This window comes from Lactuca saligna, chromosome 9, assembly GCF_052625555.1.
Source record: "Lactuca saligna cultivar CGN05327 chromosome 9, ASM5262555v1, whole genome shotgun sequence".
In the NCBI taxonomy this organism is placed as follows: Eukaryota; Viridiplantae; Streptophyta; class Magnoliopsida; order Asterales; family Asteraceae; genus Lactuca; species Lactuca saligna.
In genome coordinates this window covers 3845490-3864621 of record NC_136425.1, presented here as the reverse complement: position 1 = coordinate 3864621, position 19132 = coordinate 3845490, and the positions used below count along the sequence as shown (strand labels likewise).

The following is a 19132-nucleotide window of genomic DNA, read 5'->3' as shown; positions in this document are numbered from 1 at the left end:
CTTAGTCAAAGACATATATGAATAGCATGTTGAAATGTTTGAACATTAGAGATTCTATATATTAAAATATTATAGCAAGGAATTGAACACATATTGGATCCTTATTATAATAATGAGTCGAGTCTCATATGCTTCAGATATATGATTGATTGCATATGCTATAATGTTCGATTATTTTAATTTTCAAATGCATTTAGCATTGTGTGAAAAGGATTAAAATTTCTGAGGTTTACCGCAGACTGGTTGTTTGTGGACAGTGGGAGTATGTTATTAATAGGACGGACCATAGTGACACGTTCTGGATTGAAATGATTTTGGTATGAATGTTTGTCATATGAGAATATGGAAATGTTTCCATAATAGGAGATGTTTGTAAAATCTACATGTGAGTTGGAACTTTAATACAAGAAAAGCGTTCAAGAAGTGTATCTTGAATTTGAGATTTCATAACCATGAAATTGTTACTAGTAACAAGTTTCAATGGAACATTCTGAAATATCGCAGGTTCAATCTCTGTGACTTTAGAACCTCGACATCACAGAAAGACATCCCCACTATACATACTGAAAATCGTATCATTTAGGAACAATGTTTTTGGGTTTTGGTAAAATGCACCGGATAAATTAAGTTTACAACTGTTGTGTGTTAAACTATAACATCAAGTAATTGGGGGTTTACTTGTTAGCTTTTGTGTCGCTTCCATTTCCTTTAGCAAGGGTTTGAATACTATTACCTACATTGGTCGACTTTTTTTTATTTCTATTTTTCTGTTTTTTACAGTTTTAGCCCAACTTATATTTTTTTTTAAGAAATTCATTTTTAACTTAATTACTACATTTTTTTAAAGTCGTTTTTTAGGCTTTTGTTTTTTCAAAATGTTGCATTTTTTCATGGTCTTATAAACATTTTTTACAATTTAACACACTACTTCCCAAAAAATTCAATAGAAATTGTTCACAGCAACATACTTTTATTATCCTAAAATCGTGAAACGGTGAAAGGACGCTCGAAATCTTCTCTATCAAACTTTTCATTGTGTTGTACATAAGGTTTTTCGGTAATTTTTATGAAATCTATCATAGCACAATAGCACAAAAATAAATAAATAAATAAATAATCCTGATACGTAGCCCGGACTTATCTCGTAGTTACCATTAAAATGTGTCAATTGACTAATACAATTCCAAAGCCAATGAACCTAACACAAAATACAATATCAAATCTAATACAAAACACATTACAACATCATGATTTCCCAACAATCAAAAGAGAAGTTACAAACAAACAATACGACCCTTACAAGAGAAACATGTAACATTTTCCAATCCATTTCATTTTCTTTAACTTTTACGCCTACAATATATATATATATATATATATATATATATATATATATATATATATATATATATATATATATATATATATATATATATATATATATATATATATATATATATATATATATATATATATTTTAGGATTACAATCCTCCAATTTCAATAAATGGGTTGAAACCAAACTCAGCACCCCACCAACCCTTTTCTCCTCCCGCGGACAGCTGCAACATGTTAATAGATTAATGTACCTACATATATCCAAATCTATCTTTCTCATTGTTCCATTCAATGGTGACTCTCACGATTGCTTTTAAATTTGAAAACCTAATTTTAATTAAATAACTCATATCTTTATTTTATTTACAAGCTACACTCGCAACAAAACATGCTCAAAACATAAAACCATGGCACTACTCATAAACATCTTTTGATATGCATGAAGCAATACCACAACTACACTCACTCACTATATCATCTATCAAACATCCAAACGATCCATTTTTGCAAAACGACCCCGGATCCTTATCCTGCTTTCGGCTCTAACCTTTCGTGATTCATACCTAATATGCTTATCATACCTGTTATAACCAGTTTGACAACAAAAGAAGAAAAAAAAGGAACCCGAATTAAATTCCGATAAATAATGTTTTAAAAAAAATATCTGCCAAGCCAAAACACAATACCTCCTGGATTTCTTCTTCTCTTTGTATCGCGAGAGTGCGGTTTCTCTCTCCTGACTGTTGATTTCACGTACACCAACAAAGGTGTTGGGGAAGACTTGTGTATTTTCAGCAGTGATACTATGATGAACAGCATCGATCTTTTCAACAGGAACTATGCATTGTGTCTCTGTGGCGTTATGTAATTGGTCAGAATATAAATCTTGACCCACGGCATCACAAACATCGGGACACCATTGAAATGTATTCGCCTGTGTATTCAAGTCAAGAGGTTACTACTCTATACTCATTTCTCACCTGTTTCCTTAATGAAAAATGAAGACGAGACTAATTTAATTATACCTCATTTGAAGAATATGCTACTTGCTGCTCTTCTAACTTATGTTCAAACCCTAAACCCCTATTATTTTGTGTAGTTGCCATATTAATAGGCTGAAACTCATCGTTTGTTGGTTTAATAATGCCTTCATCGCCATCCAAATTTGGGTCGGACTTTGCCAATTCACGAAGCTGGCGAACAAGTTCATCTTTGTATGCTCCGAACGCAGCATTTCGGTTCTGATTCAACAGTCAGAATTAATAAACAAACGACAACCATTTTATGAAGAATGAGAATGAGACGTTGTACCTTGGGGAGAGGAGGGACACCCATGGCTTGATAGTTATGCTCAGAGCCACTTGAAACAATCAGGTCATCCAGGCTCACAAACGAAGGCGTATCCCAAACAAGATAATCCGGAAACTTATCACCCGACCCGTAAGAATCGGATCCTTCCTCACAACTACCACAAAGTAAAAGCCCTTTTTTGCTCAAATCCTCAAACCCTAAAATCGATAGCAAATCAGTAACAGAAGGACAACCAGTAAACCCTTCAAGAGGTCGCCGATCGTGTGTCGCCGGCGAACTCGAATTCGAATTCGAATTCGAGTTCGACTTGTTATGTGCCTCCCAGTCGCAATTCTGGCAGTGAACAACGGCGTCAGTGGAGCAGAAAATCGAAGCAGGCGAAGAATCACAACCATCACAAAGCAACGACCGTGTGTGCTTAGTGAAAAGCTGATTAGTCGAATGAACTTCTCGGTCGCAGGAGAGACAGAGCTTGGCGTTATCAGCTCTACAATACAGAAGCGCCGTCGATTTATTACAGAAATCACAAGGTCGGCGACTCAGTGGGCTTCCATGGGAGTGTTCAGCAGGAGGAGGTGAATCAGGCATGTTTTTGAAGAAAAAAAAAATATTTTCAAAATTGATGAAAAGAAAGTGAAATTGAGTGGATTCAAAGACGGGTATGAATTTAGTTTGACGTTTGTGTATCAAAACCGAAGTAGTTGGTAGGAAATATGCTTGTTATCCAAGCAATGGATAAAAATCAGACAAGGGGGTGGTGTCCTCATGATGATTTCATCATGATACATGTATGTAGAATGTAGTTTGTACAGATTTCAGAGAAACCGGAGAAGATTCAAGATATTGTGGAGGGATGGTGGACTGGAGATATAGAATGACGTGGAGACATCTTGGACATACAAAGTCTTGTATGATATTTTAGTTCTTCCTTTTTGCCTTAACATTACGAAAGGGACATTACGAATTACGAAAAAAAATAATATATGATTTTTCCTCGCTATCCAAATAAAACAACGATGGTTGAACATATTCTTATAAACGAATTTTCGCTATCTAGTAAAAAAAACAAATTAATAATCATAATTCATTTTTCGCTATACATGTGAAAGCTTATTTATGATTTTTCTACCTTTTTATTGTTGAGACGAGCACAGCATGATACGATTCACAGGACATAGATGCACCGGACATCATTAAATCTAAAAGACAAAATAATAAAATGAATTGAATTATACGCAACTTCGTTAAATAATTTGCATTAAATCCGACTAACAAGTAGACAAAGAATAATAATGACTCTTACGTCATTTTTGACTCAGCTGTTAATTTAAAATTATTAAGCTAGAAATTTATATAAATAATAGAGAGTATTTTTACTTGAATGAGTTAATGAAACTCATTTTTTTTTACTTTATCGTATTGGAAAGTTAGTAATGCAACTCATTTTTTTTTTTTTTAATTTATCTTATTGTAAAATTATTTAACGAAAGTTGCATATAATGCAAATTATGATTAAATATGTTTTTAAATTTTAATAGTCAAGGATGATGACGTGAGTGAAGATTAAACTATTGAATTAAATATCACCTATTTAAATAAATTTATTTTTAATAATGTTAATTAAGATATAACTAGGGTTTGGACCGTCCGCGTGATGTTGCGGAAGCCCAGTATGTTAAAAAACACAGCTTGAAATCATATATACTACGGAGACAATTAAACCATATAAAGTAGATCACAAAAATATTAAAATAAATTTTGGATAAACAGGTATGTACGGAGGATGTGGAAGAAAATAAAAGTTAAAATTGTATCCTAAAGAAATTATTAAAAAAAGATTATTAAAAAATTATGTAAAAGGCTAACAATATATTTTAAAATATAGTAAGGACCAAATCATAATGTATAAATAAAAGTAATTTCATATTAAAATTATGAGGTGAAAACTGTTAAATTAAAATTAATTAACATGAAAAAATATAAATATAAAAATTTTTTATGACTTGAACCTAAATAATTATTTCTAGAAATACTGTACATTTTATATTACGTGCTTGACAATATATATAATTATTTTATTTTAATAAATTTGAGTTTAAAAGCAAAAAGTCCAAATGACTCTTCTTACCACATGATTTATGTATATTCATATCCAACGGCTTACATTATAAATGATTTACAGAATGAATCATCAAAGTATAAAATAAAGTTTCGATAAAAACAATTATATACGAAGAAGACATGCAAAAATATCATAATTTAATTAAGAAATCATAATAATAAAAAGTAATATTAATAAAACTAAAAAATATAAAAACAAAAAGTATAAATGACCAAAAATGTATGTTTAAATCATAATAAAGGACTAAAATTGTAGCTTATAAAATATTAATAATTTAATTTTAAGTTTATAAAGATTGAAAATTGTTAAATTAAAATTATTTGAGGTCAAGAAAATATAAATATAAAATTTTTCTATTACCATAACCAAAATCTCAATTTTCGGGTTCCTTTTGTATATTGTGTATTCAATGCTTTAAATGGTTTGTTCCGGAAAATATCGATAGCAAATGAACAATACTCTACACTAGCACTAATATTGCAATTTAATAAATAATAATAAATATTAGTATTATATCACCTCGTTGTAGTGAAGAATATATTTTCAAAGTGAACAATAAAAATATAAAATAAAATTTCAATGAAAAATATTATAAATGAAGGATGCAGATAAAAATAAATTTTAATATTGTATCTTGATCGACACACTACACAAATGATAACTATTTAAGAAATTATATTGTTAAAAAACAATATTAATAAAAAATAAAACTGTAATACAAATATGTAAGAGATTAAAACTGTAACTTTAAAATATACTAAAGACCAAAATTAAAACTTATAAGATACCAATAATTTGATTTTAAATTATAATGATAAAAATTATTACATCAAAAATAATTTAAAGGTACAAAATATAATAACAAAAAAAATTGAAAGTTCAAAAGTAGATATGAAATCCAAAAGAAAGAGTATATTCGATTACGTGGAATGACCTCACAAACATTTGGATATATATATATATATATATATATATATATATATATATATATATATATATATATATATATATATATATATATATATATATATATATATATATATATGATGAAGTTTAATAGAAAACCATAATTAACCAAGAAACTAAAAAATCAATTTTTTTTTTAACTTTTAGAACTTATTTTTTATCAAAAAAATAAAACTAAAAATATAGAAATTCATAATTTTTTATCATTTTTCCAATGATATCAAATTCGATTTTTTTTACGTCAAATTCACAATGTGAATTTTTTAAAATCCATAACGTGAATCCAGATTCACACGGTGAATCCGAAAAATATTTTTCACATTCACAATGTTAATATATGAATTTAGATATTTTTAGATTTTTTTTCGATAAATAATAAGCTTTAGAAATTGAAAAACAAAATTGATTTTTTGAAAAACCAATAATTATAGTTCTCTATTAAATTTTTTACTATATATTTATATAACATTCTTTTTAAATTAAATTTCAAAGTGAAACTCCATACAAGAAGAAACTCTACAACCAAGATACTTTTATGTGACTTCAAATTCAAAATAAAATAAAAATGTAAACTGGAGACAATTTGAAAGACTAACCTGCAAGAGAATCCCAATCCCAATGTCAAGATGCAATCCACCTTTTCTCGCTATGTTAGAGTTGAGATTCATTTAAGCCTTGTTAAACAATATAAGATATTTTTTTGTAACTTAGCGTTTGATAAATAAAGGTAACTTACAAGTTTATAATAATTTATAAAGTAGTTCATAAGTTGATAATTTAACCTGAGATAGCTTTTGATAATCTAGTTTATAAGTTGATTTGTCAAAGAAGCATTGGTTTCTTAACACAAGTTTAGATGGAGGTAACAAGAAATCATATATATATATATATATATATATATATATATATATATATATATATATATATATATATATATATATATATATATATATATATATATATAAAATACGTGCAATTAGCTACACCTAATTTAATTTTATAACCTAACTACTTAACTAACTAAAATGTATCTAGGCAGTGTACCTAGTTAAATTATAAAATAATTTAACTAAGTCGGATATCGATCAGAGGAACGGTTTTAACTAATTAATCTATCTACTATTAAATTAACCTAATTTCTAATGAAGAAATGGGTTTTATCTAATTTTGCAAGTTTAGAAAAACCTAATTCTTTAACACAAATTTAATCAATAAACAAAACACTTCTGTTAGTTCGAATCCACTTTCCCTCAATGGTTTATAAATTAGTTAGGCAATTACTGTTGGTTATCATATAAGATAGTATTAGTAATTCAATTCTAAATTTACTAACATCAATTAATTCATGTAAGTTTATGTATGGTCACACAATAGTTAACACATAATCAATTATTGAATAGGATTAGAGTCATGTAAGATTGATTTGGAAAACGCACTTACGGTCATAAAATGAGTTCTCTAGCACAGCTTAATTGAATAATTACTTATCTAAGATTGGTTTGATCTTAGCTCTAATAAACTAGTGCACTAAATTATTAGGTATTCAAATTCATGTAGATTTGTATTCACTAACTACACAGAACAAGAATTTAAAGTAATCAAATATTAAATCAAACATGCTAGGTTCAATCAATTAAACACAAGTCATAACCAACAAGTAAATCAAAACTAAGTTATTAAAATCATGAGTTCCAACTTCATCTAGCTAACAGAAGCAACTAGATTTAGCTGGACATCCTAGCAAATAAAAAATCTCAAGTCATATTTAAAACCATGCTAAATGTATCAAACTATAAAGCTAATAATGGACTCTTCCTTCTTCCTTGGTGTTGAAACCAATTTCCAGGCCTTTGAACTCTACTATTTTCGTCTCCAAAAACTCCTCCAGTCAGCCAAAAGTCTCCCAAGTCGTAATAATCAAGAGAATATATAGTTATTATGAAATTCGCTCTCACGTCGTGAATGAGTATGACTCACGAAGTGAATTCGGTATATATTTGTGTTCTACAATGATTCCTCCTCCACGATGTTAATCTTCTGGAATATTCGTACTCACGTCGTGAACCCTAAATATTCACGTCATGAGTTGAGCTTTCACGTGGGTTTCTTCTTCTTTAACTCTCCGAACCTCCAAAGTTCCATGCTTTGTCATTTTTAGTCCATTTTCTTCAAGAATGCTTCTATTTGGCTACAAAGTACAATTAAAGTTTATAAGTGACATTATTCAATGCAAATAACCAAAATATTAAGAAAAATATAAGTAAATATTGCCTAAAACCATGTATAAATATGGCAATATCAAAATACCTTACACTTATTATTTGCTTTGCCCTCAAGCAAATCTAATTATTTAAACTCCAACTCTCATCACTATCATCACATAGAACAATCCATTTCAAACTCAACCATTATGCTAATACCGCAACGCATGTATTTGTGTCTCAAATTTTCCTAAGGACCCCTCCTAATTCTAAATACTCACAATCCTCATAAACACTCGCCCATTTCTTTTTAGCAACACTCATTTTATGCATCCTTCCGAATCCATCCACAGAAATCTTTCTAACCTCAATGTATTTTTGTAAAGCTACCCAAGCATACATAATCTAGAAATTACAAATTTTTGATACCATAATGGAGCCCTTGGAATGCTTCACTTCTTTTATATTTGATCTTTAATTTCTTTAAATTCACCACCTTTTTGTATCATTTTTGGTATCTTCAACTTTTGAATTTCTTCAGAACTTTGATCTTTTGATTTTTATTTTGATTGCTCCAAAATTCTTACAAATTTTCTTGTAATTCTCTTTTTTTTACATGTAACTCACTTTTTTCACTCAAAAATCTACATGCTTAAGCATGGGCGCTTAACTTCAACCTTTATTGGTTAAGGTATTAGCCTAAGTGCAATGACTACATAAGCTTTCCTAGATACATTTCTGGTACACGATGCTAAACATATTGCGATCCTCAAACTAAGCGAGGTTGTGTTTTTTTTCCCATGATTTCACTGGAATAAAGGGGGCCACAAATTCATTATAATGTATATAAGCTCAACTAAACATTTATGCTCTCATCGAATCACCCCATATAATAGCAGCAATTTAAGTTCAAATTATTACCACTAGATTAAATTATTAGATTATTATTTCAAGCCTATTAAAATTTATTTCTAAATTTTTAAATTTTACCAAATTTTCTAGCAATTTACTTTTTCTACCCCTTACCCCACACTTATTACATACAATGCCCTTATTGTATGCATGACATATGTCACAACCCGTAATTTCTTCCATCACTGTAACTCGTTTCCGTTAATAAAGTCGTTACGTTCTAATTTTTCCGTTAACTTTGTTTTAAATTAATAAAATTGGGACTTCTTATTTTGACATCATAAGTGTCGGAACACATTAGAAATGCATTTAAACGTCACAAATTATTAATTGGAAAACTTTTAGTTTCGACCGCGTCGGGTTACGACAACGTAATCGGGTACGACCAAAAGCCCCGTTTAACATCGGTATCGGGTAGAATTCCATCGAGCCTCAAACCCAAACCATATATAAACTTGAATGGGCTTCATTTGAAGCTTTTACACACTCTCTCTCTCTCTCTCTCTAAAAACTTAAGTTTGATCCAAAAACCACCCAATTCAAGCTCTAAATCGATAAGTTATCCATCCTAGCTCATAGATTAACATGTTTAGCTTTCAGATTCGTGGCAAAATCATGAAATAGGACCAATAACATGTGTTTACGGCCCAGGAACACCCTTGGGCCACAAACACACATAGATGGGATTTTTGAGCCTCAAAACCCTTCTAAACCACATTTGGAGCTTAGATATGACTTAGGGGCTTACAATACTGGACTTAGAACAACTAAACCTTATCATTTGAGGGGTAAACAAGATTTTATGGCCCAAGCACATTCTTGAACCGTAAACACCATTTCATAGGTCGTAAACCCCTTTATAGGTGTTAAAATGCCCCTTAAGTACCTCATAAGCCTTGGAATAAAGTCTAGAACCATCCAACAATGTGTTAGGGACCTTAAACATGCAAGAAACCATCCCCTAAGGAGTTCACGGCCATAAACCCCCCAAGGAATGGTTCTTGGGCTGTAAACTCCTATAAGGTGGTCAATTGGTGCCCTAACTTCCTTCCATGGCTTGTACTTTGGACTAGAAACTCTTGTAATTGACCTAGGAGCACCAAAACACATTAAGACTTGGTATATAAGAGTTTACGACCATAAAATCCTAGTTTACTGCCGTAAACTCCTCAAATGGTCCTTATGATGTTCAAATTCCATTCCAATGCCTTAAAACCAAGCCTAGCATTACCCCACAAGAGTTGTAAGATCATTAAGCACCCAAGAACACCCTTACCATGAGTTTACGGCCGTAAACTCATGGGGAGTTGGTCATTAGGCCGAAATCTCCATTAGGAGTTTACTCTTGAAGAGAAAACTCCATATTAAAGCCATACACACCCTTAGATGCTACCCGGGTCACTCCTAACACTTGAAATGAAGTGTTTTCGCGTCTCAGAGTGTACTGTCTTATCTAATTAGTGGTCCAAAGTCTAATTAGATACAATTATGTATCTCTTCATATTACATAGGAACCTCGCGTTTCCTCAAGCCCCGAACTGGCACATAGCATCCAATGGACACACTTTTCAACTGGTGAGTTCATACCCCTACGTTTTTCCATGTTTTCAATGTTTTCAGGGGGAATACAAGCAAAAGTACAAGAATACCTTGTACTTAAAGTTTTTATTTCATTTGAAATGTTTCATACTTCATATACTTGTAACACTGGAAACCGTTTTAATCAACTGTTTAACTTGCGGAGTTAGTTTTCAAACTAAGTGCAAACCTGATTATACAGTGTTATATTGTATGTTTCACCAATGATTTTCCACTTCATTTATGTTAAAATCATTAACCTAGAACATTAGAACACGTCCTCGGTAACACTCCACAAAGATACGTAAGTGGAGGACCCCCGTTGTAACCAGAATCACAAACAGGATTTTCCACATTATTACTTGTAAATTTGTTAATCTTAATAATTGGAGACACATCCTCGGAAACACTTCACAGAGATACGCAAGTGGAGGACAGCCCCCGTAACCAGAATCTCTTGGAGGGAGAGTGTGACTTGAGTGTATAGATCTATACGGGATTGACAACCCCGCACCTGGCTGCTAGCTACAATCGAACCGAAAGGTTCAAGGGTGACGAAAGTCATAAAATGATGATGGAATACTTATTGTCATATATAGTCTATCGTATGGTTATGGAACTCGCAATTTAGATAACAGAGATTTACTTGTTGGTAATAATGGATCTAGTAAACTAATAACCTTATGAATTAGTTTACTTTTCACACAATAGTTTTATATACGTGTTAAAACTAACATACATTTCAAGGATAACCAGGTTTTCAGGAAACATCACACAAACACTTTAAGTATGGTAGATACTTGTACACTACATTCAGAACCGATAACCGATTACAAACTTTTAAGGAAAATAAGGGTTTTTCCTGGGATAACAAACTATACATAACCAGATCGTATAACAAACGGATAACCAAACTTTACATATAAGAAAATATGGGATTTTCTTGGATAACCACTTTTTCATAAACCAAAGGAAACCTGTTCATTTTCAGAAAACAAACCTCTGATGAACTTACCAGCTTTATGCTGATTTTCAAACTGCTTGTATTCTCAGGTCCACATTAGACAGGTACCCGCGATCTTTTGGAGAAGACGGAGCGTATAGAAGTCACGTCTTTACTTTTGTTCAAACTATTGTATAGTTAAAACATGTATCACTTTGCTTTCAAACAAATGTAATTATTCATATGTAATGTAATGTTTTGTGTTTACTATGCTTACTATGTACATTGGTTGTGATACTATACATGACGTCCCCCGCCCAGGAACGTTTCCGCCATCGGTTTTGGGGTGTGATAGATTGGTATCAAAGCCCTTGTTTATAGTGAACTAGTATACCAAACCTTACATGGTATAAGACTATAAACACTAAGGGGCCGAAGTGCTCTGAACTAAAAGTATACTTTAAAATATAAGTATTTTCAGAAAGTATACAAGTATACCTAACCGTCGGAATCCGTAACCTCGAGTAGAACAAAACATAAGTAAATGGGTGTTGTACGCTGCGGTTAAACCTGGGCAGTTATGTAGTCGTGTCTAGGGTCAATATAGCCTGATCAACTATATTCATTCGAGACATAGCCAACATGTGCTTGGGAGTGACTATGGTGTGTAGCATGCCTAAAACTTACCTAAGATCCAAACAATGATTCATCAATACAGCGAAACATAAAATACTATGGGAGTATTTTAGCTAGAGCTGAATACATTGTAGAAATTCATTCCAAGTGGTGCTACTCACTCCTTCCTTAGCGATAGTTTATCTGCTTTGATAACTCTTTCCTGTTTTATCGCCTACTAGAACTTTATATCTGTCATAAAAAGATATCTCTTGTTCCATATCTCTTTATTCAATTCATAGGACTTATGATCCTCTCTTTCCTAGCTATTATAGATCAAGATGCCTCCAAAGAAAAGACCCAACTCAAATAACAACAATCCTCCTCCACCACCACCTCCCTCTCCATTTGATCTCGCCATGTTTCAAGTAGCTGTTAATGCTGATGTGGCTGCTACCATATCACAAATGAACCTCGTTGGTTCAGGCGGGCCAGGAGGTGGTACTCAGCCTCAAAACCAAGAAAGTAGCCAGGGACACCGGAAGTAGTGTTCTTACAAGGACTTCATGAACGTGAAACCCACGCCCTTCAATGGCACTGGAGGTGTCATTACCCTAACCCGATGGTTCGAGAAAATCAAATCTATTTTCAAAATTTGTGCATGTTCGGAATCCGATAAGGTGAAGTTCGCCGCTTGCACCTTCACCGACAAAGCCCTGACTTGGTGGAACGGCCGAGTCAAATCCTTACCAATCCTCGGTTTGAGTTTAGACACACCCGAGAGTATGTCCGAATCCCTCATACCAAGGTTCTGATACCAACTTGTACTGACCCAAAAATCACAAAATAAATATTTTTTTTGTTTTTAAATTAATAAATCGTTAATACAATTTGTTTCCATAAAACCAAAGTAACCAATATTTAGCAAAACATCATTTAACCAGAGTAATTCGCTTAATGCGGAAACACGTTGTGTGTGCTCTGCAATCATCTCGCGATCTTCCATTTAAAAATCAGAGCACCTGAAACATAAACTGAAAACCATAAGCACAAAGCTTAGTGAGTTCCCCAAAATACCATACCACATACAAACACAGATTATCATGCACATACATATAGATGCCATGGGTTCCCCCATGGTCTTTATCTACTATACCATGAGCTCCCCCGTGGTCTTTATCTAGAATTGCATGGGCTTTCCCCTCATGGTTTGAAATCTAATTGCCACGGGCTCCCCCAGGGTCTTCCATGAAAATATCACAGAGACAACTAGCATACCACGTACATAACATATAATTGGGCGACATTGGTGCCTTCCACCCATGGATATAGTGAGAAGACTCACCTCGCACTGCTAAATCACACAGAAAACCTTGGCTGCTGACTAGCAGATCCTCAACTACCAATAACAAAACAATACCCAATTAACAATTGGGTTCCAATCCATAACCATACTCCATACCTGGGGTAAAAAGACCATTTTACCCCTAATCTAGGTTTGTCTAAAACTATAGCCCAAAACTACAATCTGAAAGGCCCAAAGGCCAATTAATCATCCAATGGCCCATTTTTCCAAATTGCGCCCAAAACCCTTACATGGGCCTTACCTTAAGGCCCAACCATTCATTCTAGTAAAAAACACTTTGTATTCTGATGGCCTAATAATAACTTAAATGCCCAAGCCCTAAATACCAAAAACTACTTGTGGCCTAAAATCATGGCCCCATTTTCCAAAGTAGGTCTAATTCCCTTCCTGGGCCTTCTCAAACTCACAAACATAACCAAAACCTGATGGCCCAGCAGAGCCCAAGACAAATAATCCCAAACGATGGCCCATACCGAAGCCCAATAAGCAAACTCCTCCCTAACTGAGTACACGGGACGTACTCAGATGTACGATAAGCGTATAGGTTGTTTGACTTGTACGTTGTGCATACAAGCTAATATGCCCATCATACTCCTCCATTAAGCCAAAACTTTCATTAATCTCTTAATGATTGATCCCATAAGTGAAAACCACATATCTACTTCTAAATGAACATCTAGAACCATAAAGTCACTGACTTGGTGACTTTGCATTCCCCAAGAAGACCCAATCTCAAAGTGTAGCATTCTACTTTCATGAAAAGGACCGAAACTCAAACATGGTTGGTTTTAAACTCCAAAGGTACCAACTTTATGGACCTTGAACCTCAGAAACACTAAGAGGGGCAACTCAAAGCTCCTGGAGTGGAATCAAGATCACTAGATCTCATTCTTGGGACCAAATGAACCAAAACTCATAAATGATAGATCTAAGACATCAATGATCAAGTTCAAAGATTTATACCTCCAACAAGCTAGAAATGAGACACATAAGCAATATCCATAAGCTCTTCCTTGATTCACATCCTTGTACCAAGCTCCATCTTCATAGAAATGGACCCAACACACTAAAAAAAGGACTCCATAAGCTCAAAATGGACCCAACACACCAAGAAATGGAGGTTAATCATTAAGCTTATATAGGGTATAACCCTAAAATTAGGGTTTTCAACCTGACCTATGTACACATAACGAACTTCCTAGTACGCTTCACGTACGGGGTCTCACACCCCGAACCAAGTCTCACTCCTATGTTGCGCGTACTCTACTCTACTGTAACGCCCGTAGATCCGGGCTAGTCAATTTAGAGATAATAGGATCGAAAACGAATTTTAGACAAAAATAAATAATCTTAACCATGTTGTAGAATACGTCTCAAGGGTTCCGTACATATAAAGAGCGCCGAAATCCGAGTTATAACGAAGAAATTATGACCCGTCGAAGTATCGCGACGGAACCAGCATGGCACCGGGGAGACGTAAATAGTGAATTTATGATAGAGCAACTTTTAGCCTTAGTGATCTAAATGAAAGTCATAGAATATGTTAACCTAAGAGTGTCCATAAAAAGAACGCCCAAATATGACTTCGTATGAGGAAGTTATGATTTTCTAAGATTTGGCTTAGCAATGCACGACCCGAAACTCGAATTTTAGGTCGAGCGGTTTTTGGCTTACACGACCTAAATGAGAGTTGAAGATCTCATTAATAGGAACTCAACGGTAAAAAGACAGACGAAAACGGAGTTTGTATGAAGGAGTTACGAAATTTTCGCGGTCATTTAACAATCTAATCTTCTTGTACTGTTAAATTTAAGATTAGTTCAGAATTAGCCAAAAGAGTCCAAATGAAAGCTGTAGATCTTATTTTTACTTACGCGTGGATATGAAGAACGTAAAAAACGGAGCATGTATGTGAAAGTTACGGATTTCAGAAGTCAAAAGTGTGTTGTGCAAAAATGGGTGATGTGGCACAATCTTGGTCATTGCTTTCTCACCAAGTCTTGCCACCAGATGGTGACATGTGGCACCAAGTTCAGCCATATTTCACTCTATAAATAGAATCTCTCACACCCTCATTTTCTTCACACCTTTCCCATTCTTTCTTCTCTTTACTCTCTCTCTAGAACCTCTCTCTAGCCCGAAACCCCCTCCCCCCCCCCCCCGAAAAGCCTAGGGAACCTCCCTAAGACGAGGCGGAAGCCCCAGAGTGCTCGGCGACTCCGAGAAGAAGAGATTTTCGGCTCAGGAACAATGCTCCAAGCAAAGCCTGGTTTTCTATAAAACTCGTTGTTAGTGAGCTACACCTACGCTATTTTTAATATAACTTTTATTTAATTATAGTAACGTTATTAGAAACTTATAATAAGTACTTGGGCTATTATTATGGGTAATATAAGTATTGTTTAACGTTTATATAATAGTAATAATAGCTAGACTATTAATTAGTCACGGCGAATAATAGACTAAACTCTAGTTGTAATAACACTAGGTTTCGTCGAAAAAAAATATTTTTAAGAAGCGAAGCGCTGTCTGAGTTCAGAATCACCACCTTTTCAAGTGGGTGCATGGTCCCTTTCATCTTACACATATATATGAAGTATTTAATATAAATTATGTGTTGTCAGTGCATGGTCCCTTTCATCTTACACATAGATATGAAGTATTTTATATAAATTACATGTTATGTGTGCATATTATTTGAATATTTGTTGTCTATGTTGGATGAACGATTTTATACATGTTTTAAAAGATTTAAACGGTATATTTATTTTATATCTACAAATATGTTGCGGATGAAACATGGGTAGATGAAATATTTGGTGTGTGATGAAATAAAATGATGAGAGATAGGTGATGATAATTAGGTAAATAGATGATGATGAATAGGTGATGTAGGATGAAAGGAGATACCATAACCTTAACCGGAAATGTGGCGATGTAGTCATCTACCAGAGTACACATGGCAACCACAGACTATTATAGACAACCCTGTGGAAATACCAGCAGGTTCATAACCTGTAGGTGATGAATTACGAGTTCAGGCGATGTTGTAACTACGTATTCATGCGATGATACTCTAACCCCTTACTATGAACTACGAGTTCAAGCGATGTTGTAACTACATATTCATGCGATGATGCCCTAACCCTTGTTGGGCACGTATTGAGGAAGTAATCATTGAATCAATATTGTCTATGCATGTAGGCGATGATCCTTAGGGAGAGTCCTTAGGAACAAACATATAAGGAAATGTGATGTAAGGAGATGAGAGGTAAATATGATGTAGGAGACGACCCTTAGGATAAATCCTTAGGGAAGGTACCTAGGAATAAAGAAGATAATGGGGATGTGTAATTGGGTTAATTGTTTGATGATTAAACATAATAATTATATTATTGTGGGTTGAAAACTCTTTGTACTCACTAGGTTTCCCAACCTATCTCACTCAGTTTACTTGTATCACGGGTGACGATGTAAAGTTACATTACACTGAGATATTAAGGAGATATAGATCACTAGTGTAAATGAATGTAAATTTTGTTTATGTTTATGTTTATGTATTGACGATGACATCCCAAATGTTTTAAATGAATAAAAATACATTTCTTCGAAAATGCTTTGATAATGAAATTATCATGTTTTTTTTTTTTCTGGGAACAAATTCCGCAACGTTTTTATTAAAAGAGATACTCTGATTTTTATAAAACATAAACAAAATCGGTCTTTTCTGGCCGTGAAAATGGGGATGTCACAACTACACCTTGCGTAACCGGCTTCGCATCAGTACGCCCTACATACCTCCCTGGTACGCCCCGTGTACTAAGGTTCTTCACAAACCCTAATTATTCCGAAGGCAATATCTTTCTCAATATAGTTTCGCATCCGACCATCCTTGTACCCATGAAAAGGTACCGAGACGCTCAACACTAATATCAGTTCATACTTACCATAAGTCCGAACGAACATCCGCTTTGCATAAAAACCCGAGCTGACAAATTACCAAAATGCCCCTTTGATTCCAAAACACCAAACTGAATACCCAAATCGTCTGAAATACCTTAACCGCCCCAACTGAGTCCAAAACCCAACTCCTTGAGGGTCCGAAGCCTGATAATATTCAATCCTTTGATCACCAACCCAAAATGGGAACAATTCAAAACAGGATGTTACATCGAAGATAATCAGTATTCTTGCTTCTCTATCAAAACTATTGCTTCAATCCTTAATCTGCAATTTCAAGTGCTAATTGTGAATCCCCTAATCATAGTCTTTAGCTAATAAAATGACGTAGTTTTATGAGGTTTAATATATAAGTTTAGATAATGTTGTAATATATATTCATTTCTCTCTTTCTCTCTCTCTCTCTCTCTCTCTCTCTATATATATATATATATATATATATATATATATATATATATATATATATATATATATATATATATATATATATATGATAGACGAATTATCACGTGTTGCACAGAATAATTGTTAAGATATTAAAAAATATATGTTATTTAAAAATTTGAATTAGAAAGTTTTATTACTTTAAAATCTGAAGTAAATATTTTCTTATAATAAAAAGAAATGACCATAAAGATGGTGGTAGAACAAGGCACGAGTGACCGACAAAATGCATGAAACATACATTAAAATATTAGAAAGACAGCCATAAAGTTACACTTTTCTAGTCTTTTCTATGATCCTTTTAGAGTTGACATCTAGTGAATACCTCAAGTGGAACCATATATATATATATATATATATATATATATATATAACTCAAAGTAGAAAAAAAACTTTGTACCTTCTTCCTATAAAGTTTTTTAACCAAAACACATTGATAGTGCAGATGATGTTTTAAAGAATTAGAAAAAGTGTAAGCACATATCATATATGTGCATATGTATTTTTCGAGTTTTTTTTTTCTTCAATTTTTTAAACTGGTAGATTTCACTATGTATATTGTTTAAGACGACACTTGGGAATGTCGAAATGCATATTACACATTGCTTGTGAATGTTAGAATATCAAGTTTATTCATGGATTTATTCACGTGATAATATTACAAATAAATATAGTAATAGAGTAATAAATAATGAATAATTTTAGTTAATGGTTTAAATAATTTAAATATATTTATTATTTAATTTAGTTTTTCTTAACGATATTTAATTTTGTAGTAAGATCGGGTGATTAACCAATTAATACTGTGGATTACTTTGAAGTAAGGTGAACATACGGACCAGTTAGACAAGTTGGAACAAAGTCAACAAACAAGACTAGGACCACCATTGGATCAGTAGCGGTTTTCATACACCGGGCTGGTTGTCGATTCTCGTTAATCCTCATTTCTAGTTCTTTTTTTTGGTTCAGTTCCAATGTGTTCTGGTAAAATTTGGGTTGGACCGGTTCTACATAACGTTGAATATGTAAAAAATTTCAAATTGTTATAACTCATTCGGTTGAAGTTGGGAGGACATGATATTTTCCAACATGTAGTTTATTGTTTTTATTTAGTTTTAGACTATACTTTCACCTTATTTGGTTATGTATTCATTAGACTCGATATTAGAGGTAAAATGTTTTCAGATTTTCTACATAACGTCGAATTTGTGAAACTATTAAAACTGTAATAACTCATTTGTTTGACGGAATAACATAATATTTTTCCCAGCATGTAGCTTGCTGTTTTTACTTAATTTTAGACTAGAATTTCACCTTATTTGGTTACATATTCATTGAGTTCCGGTCTCCAAAAGAAGGGATATCAAAGTTATAATG

The 19132-nt window shown here is 33.1% G+C and overlaps 1 protein-coding gene across 1 annotated transcript; it reads right to left on the bottom strand.

Moving 5' to 3' along the window:
• Positions 1-1644: 1644 nt before the first annotated feature.
• On the bottom strand, positions 1645-3591 carry LOC145015756 (B-box type zinc finger protein with CCT domain-containing protein). Its single transcript, XM_078974229.1, has 4 exons — positions 2649-3591; positions 2363-2578; positions 2024-2271; positions 1645-1918 (listed from the first exon to the last, which is right to left on the bottom strand). Exons 1-4 carry the CDS (start codon positions 3234-3236, stop codon positions 1819-1821), a joined length of 1152 nt encoding a protein of 383 aa, XP_078830355.1. The 5' UTR covers positions 3237-3591; the 3' UTR covers positions 1645-1818.
• Between the last annotated feature and the right edge of the window lie 15541 nt (positions 3592-19132).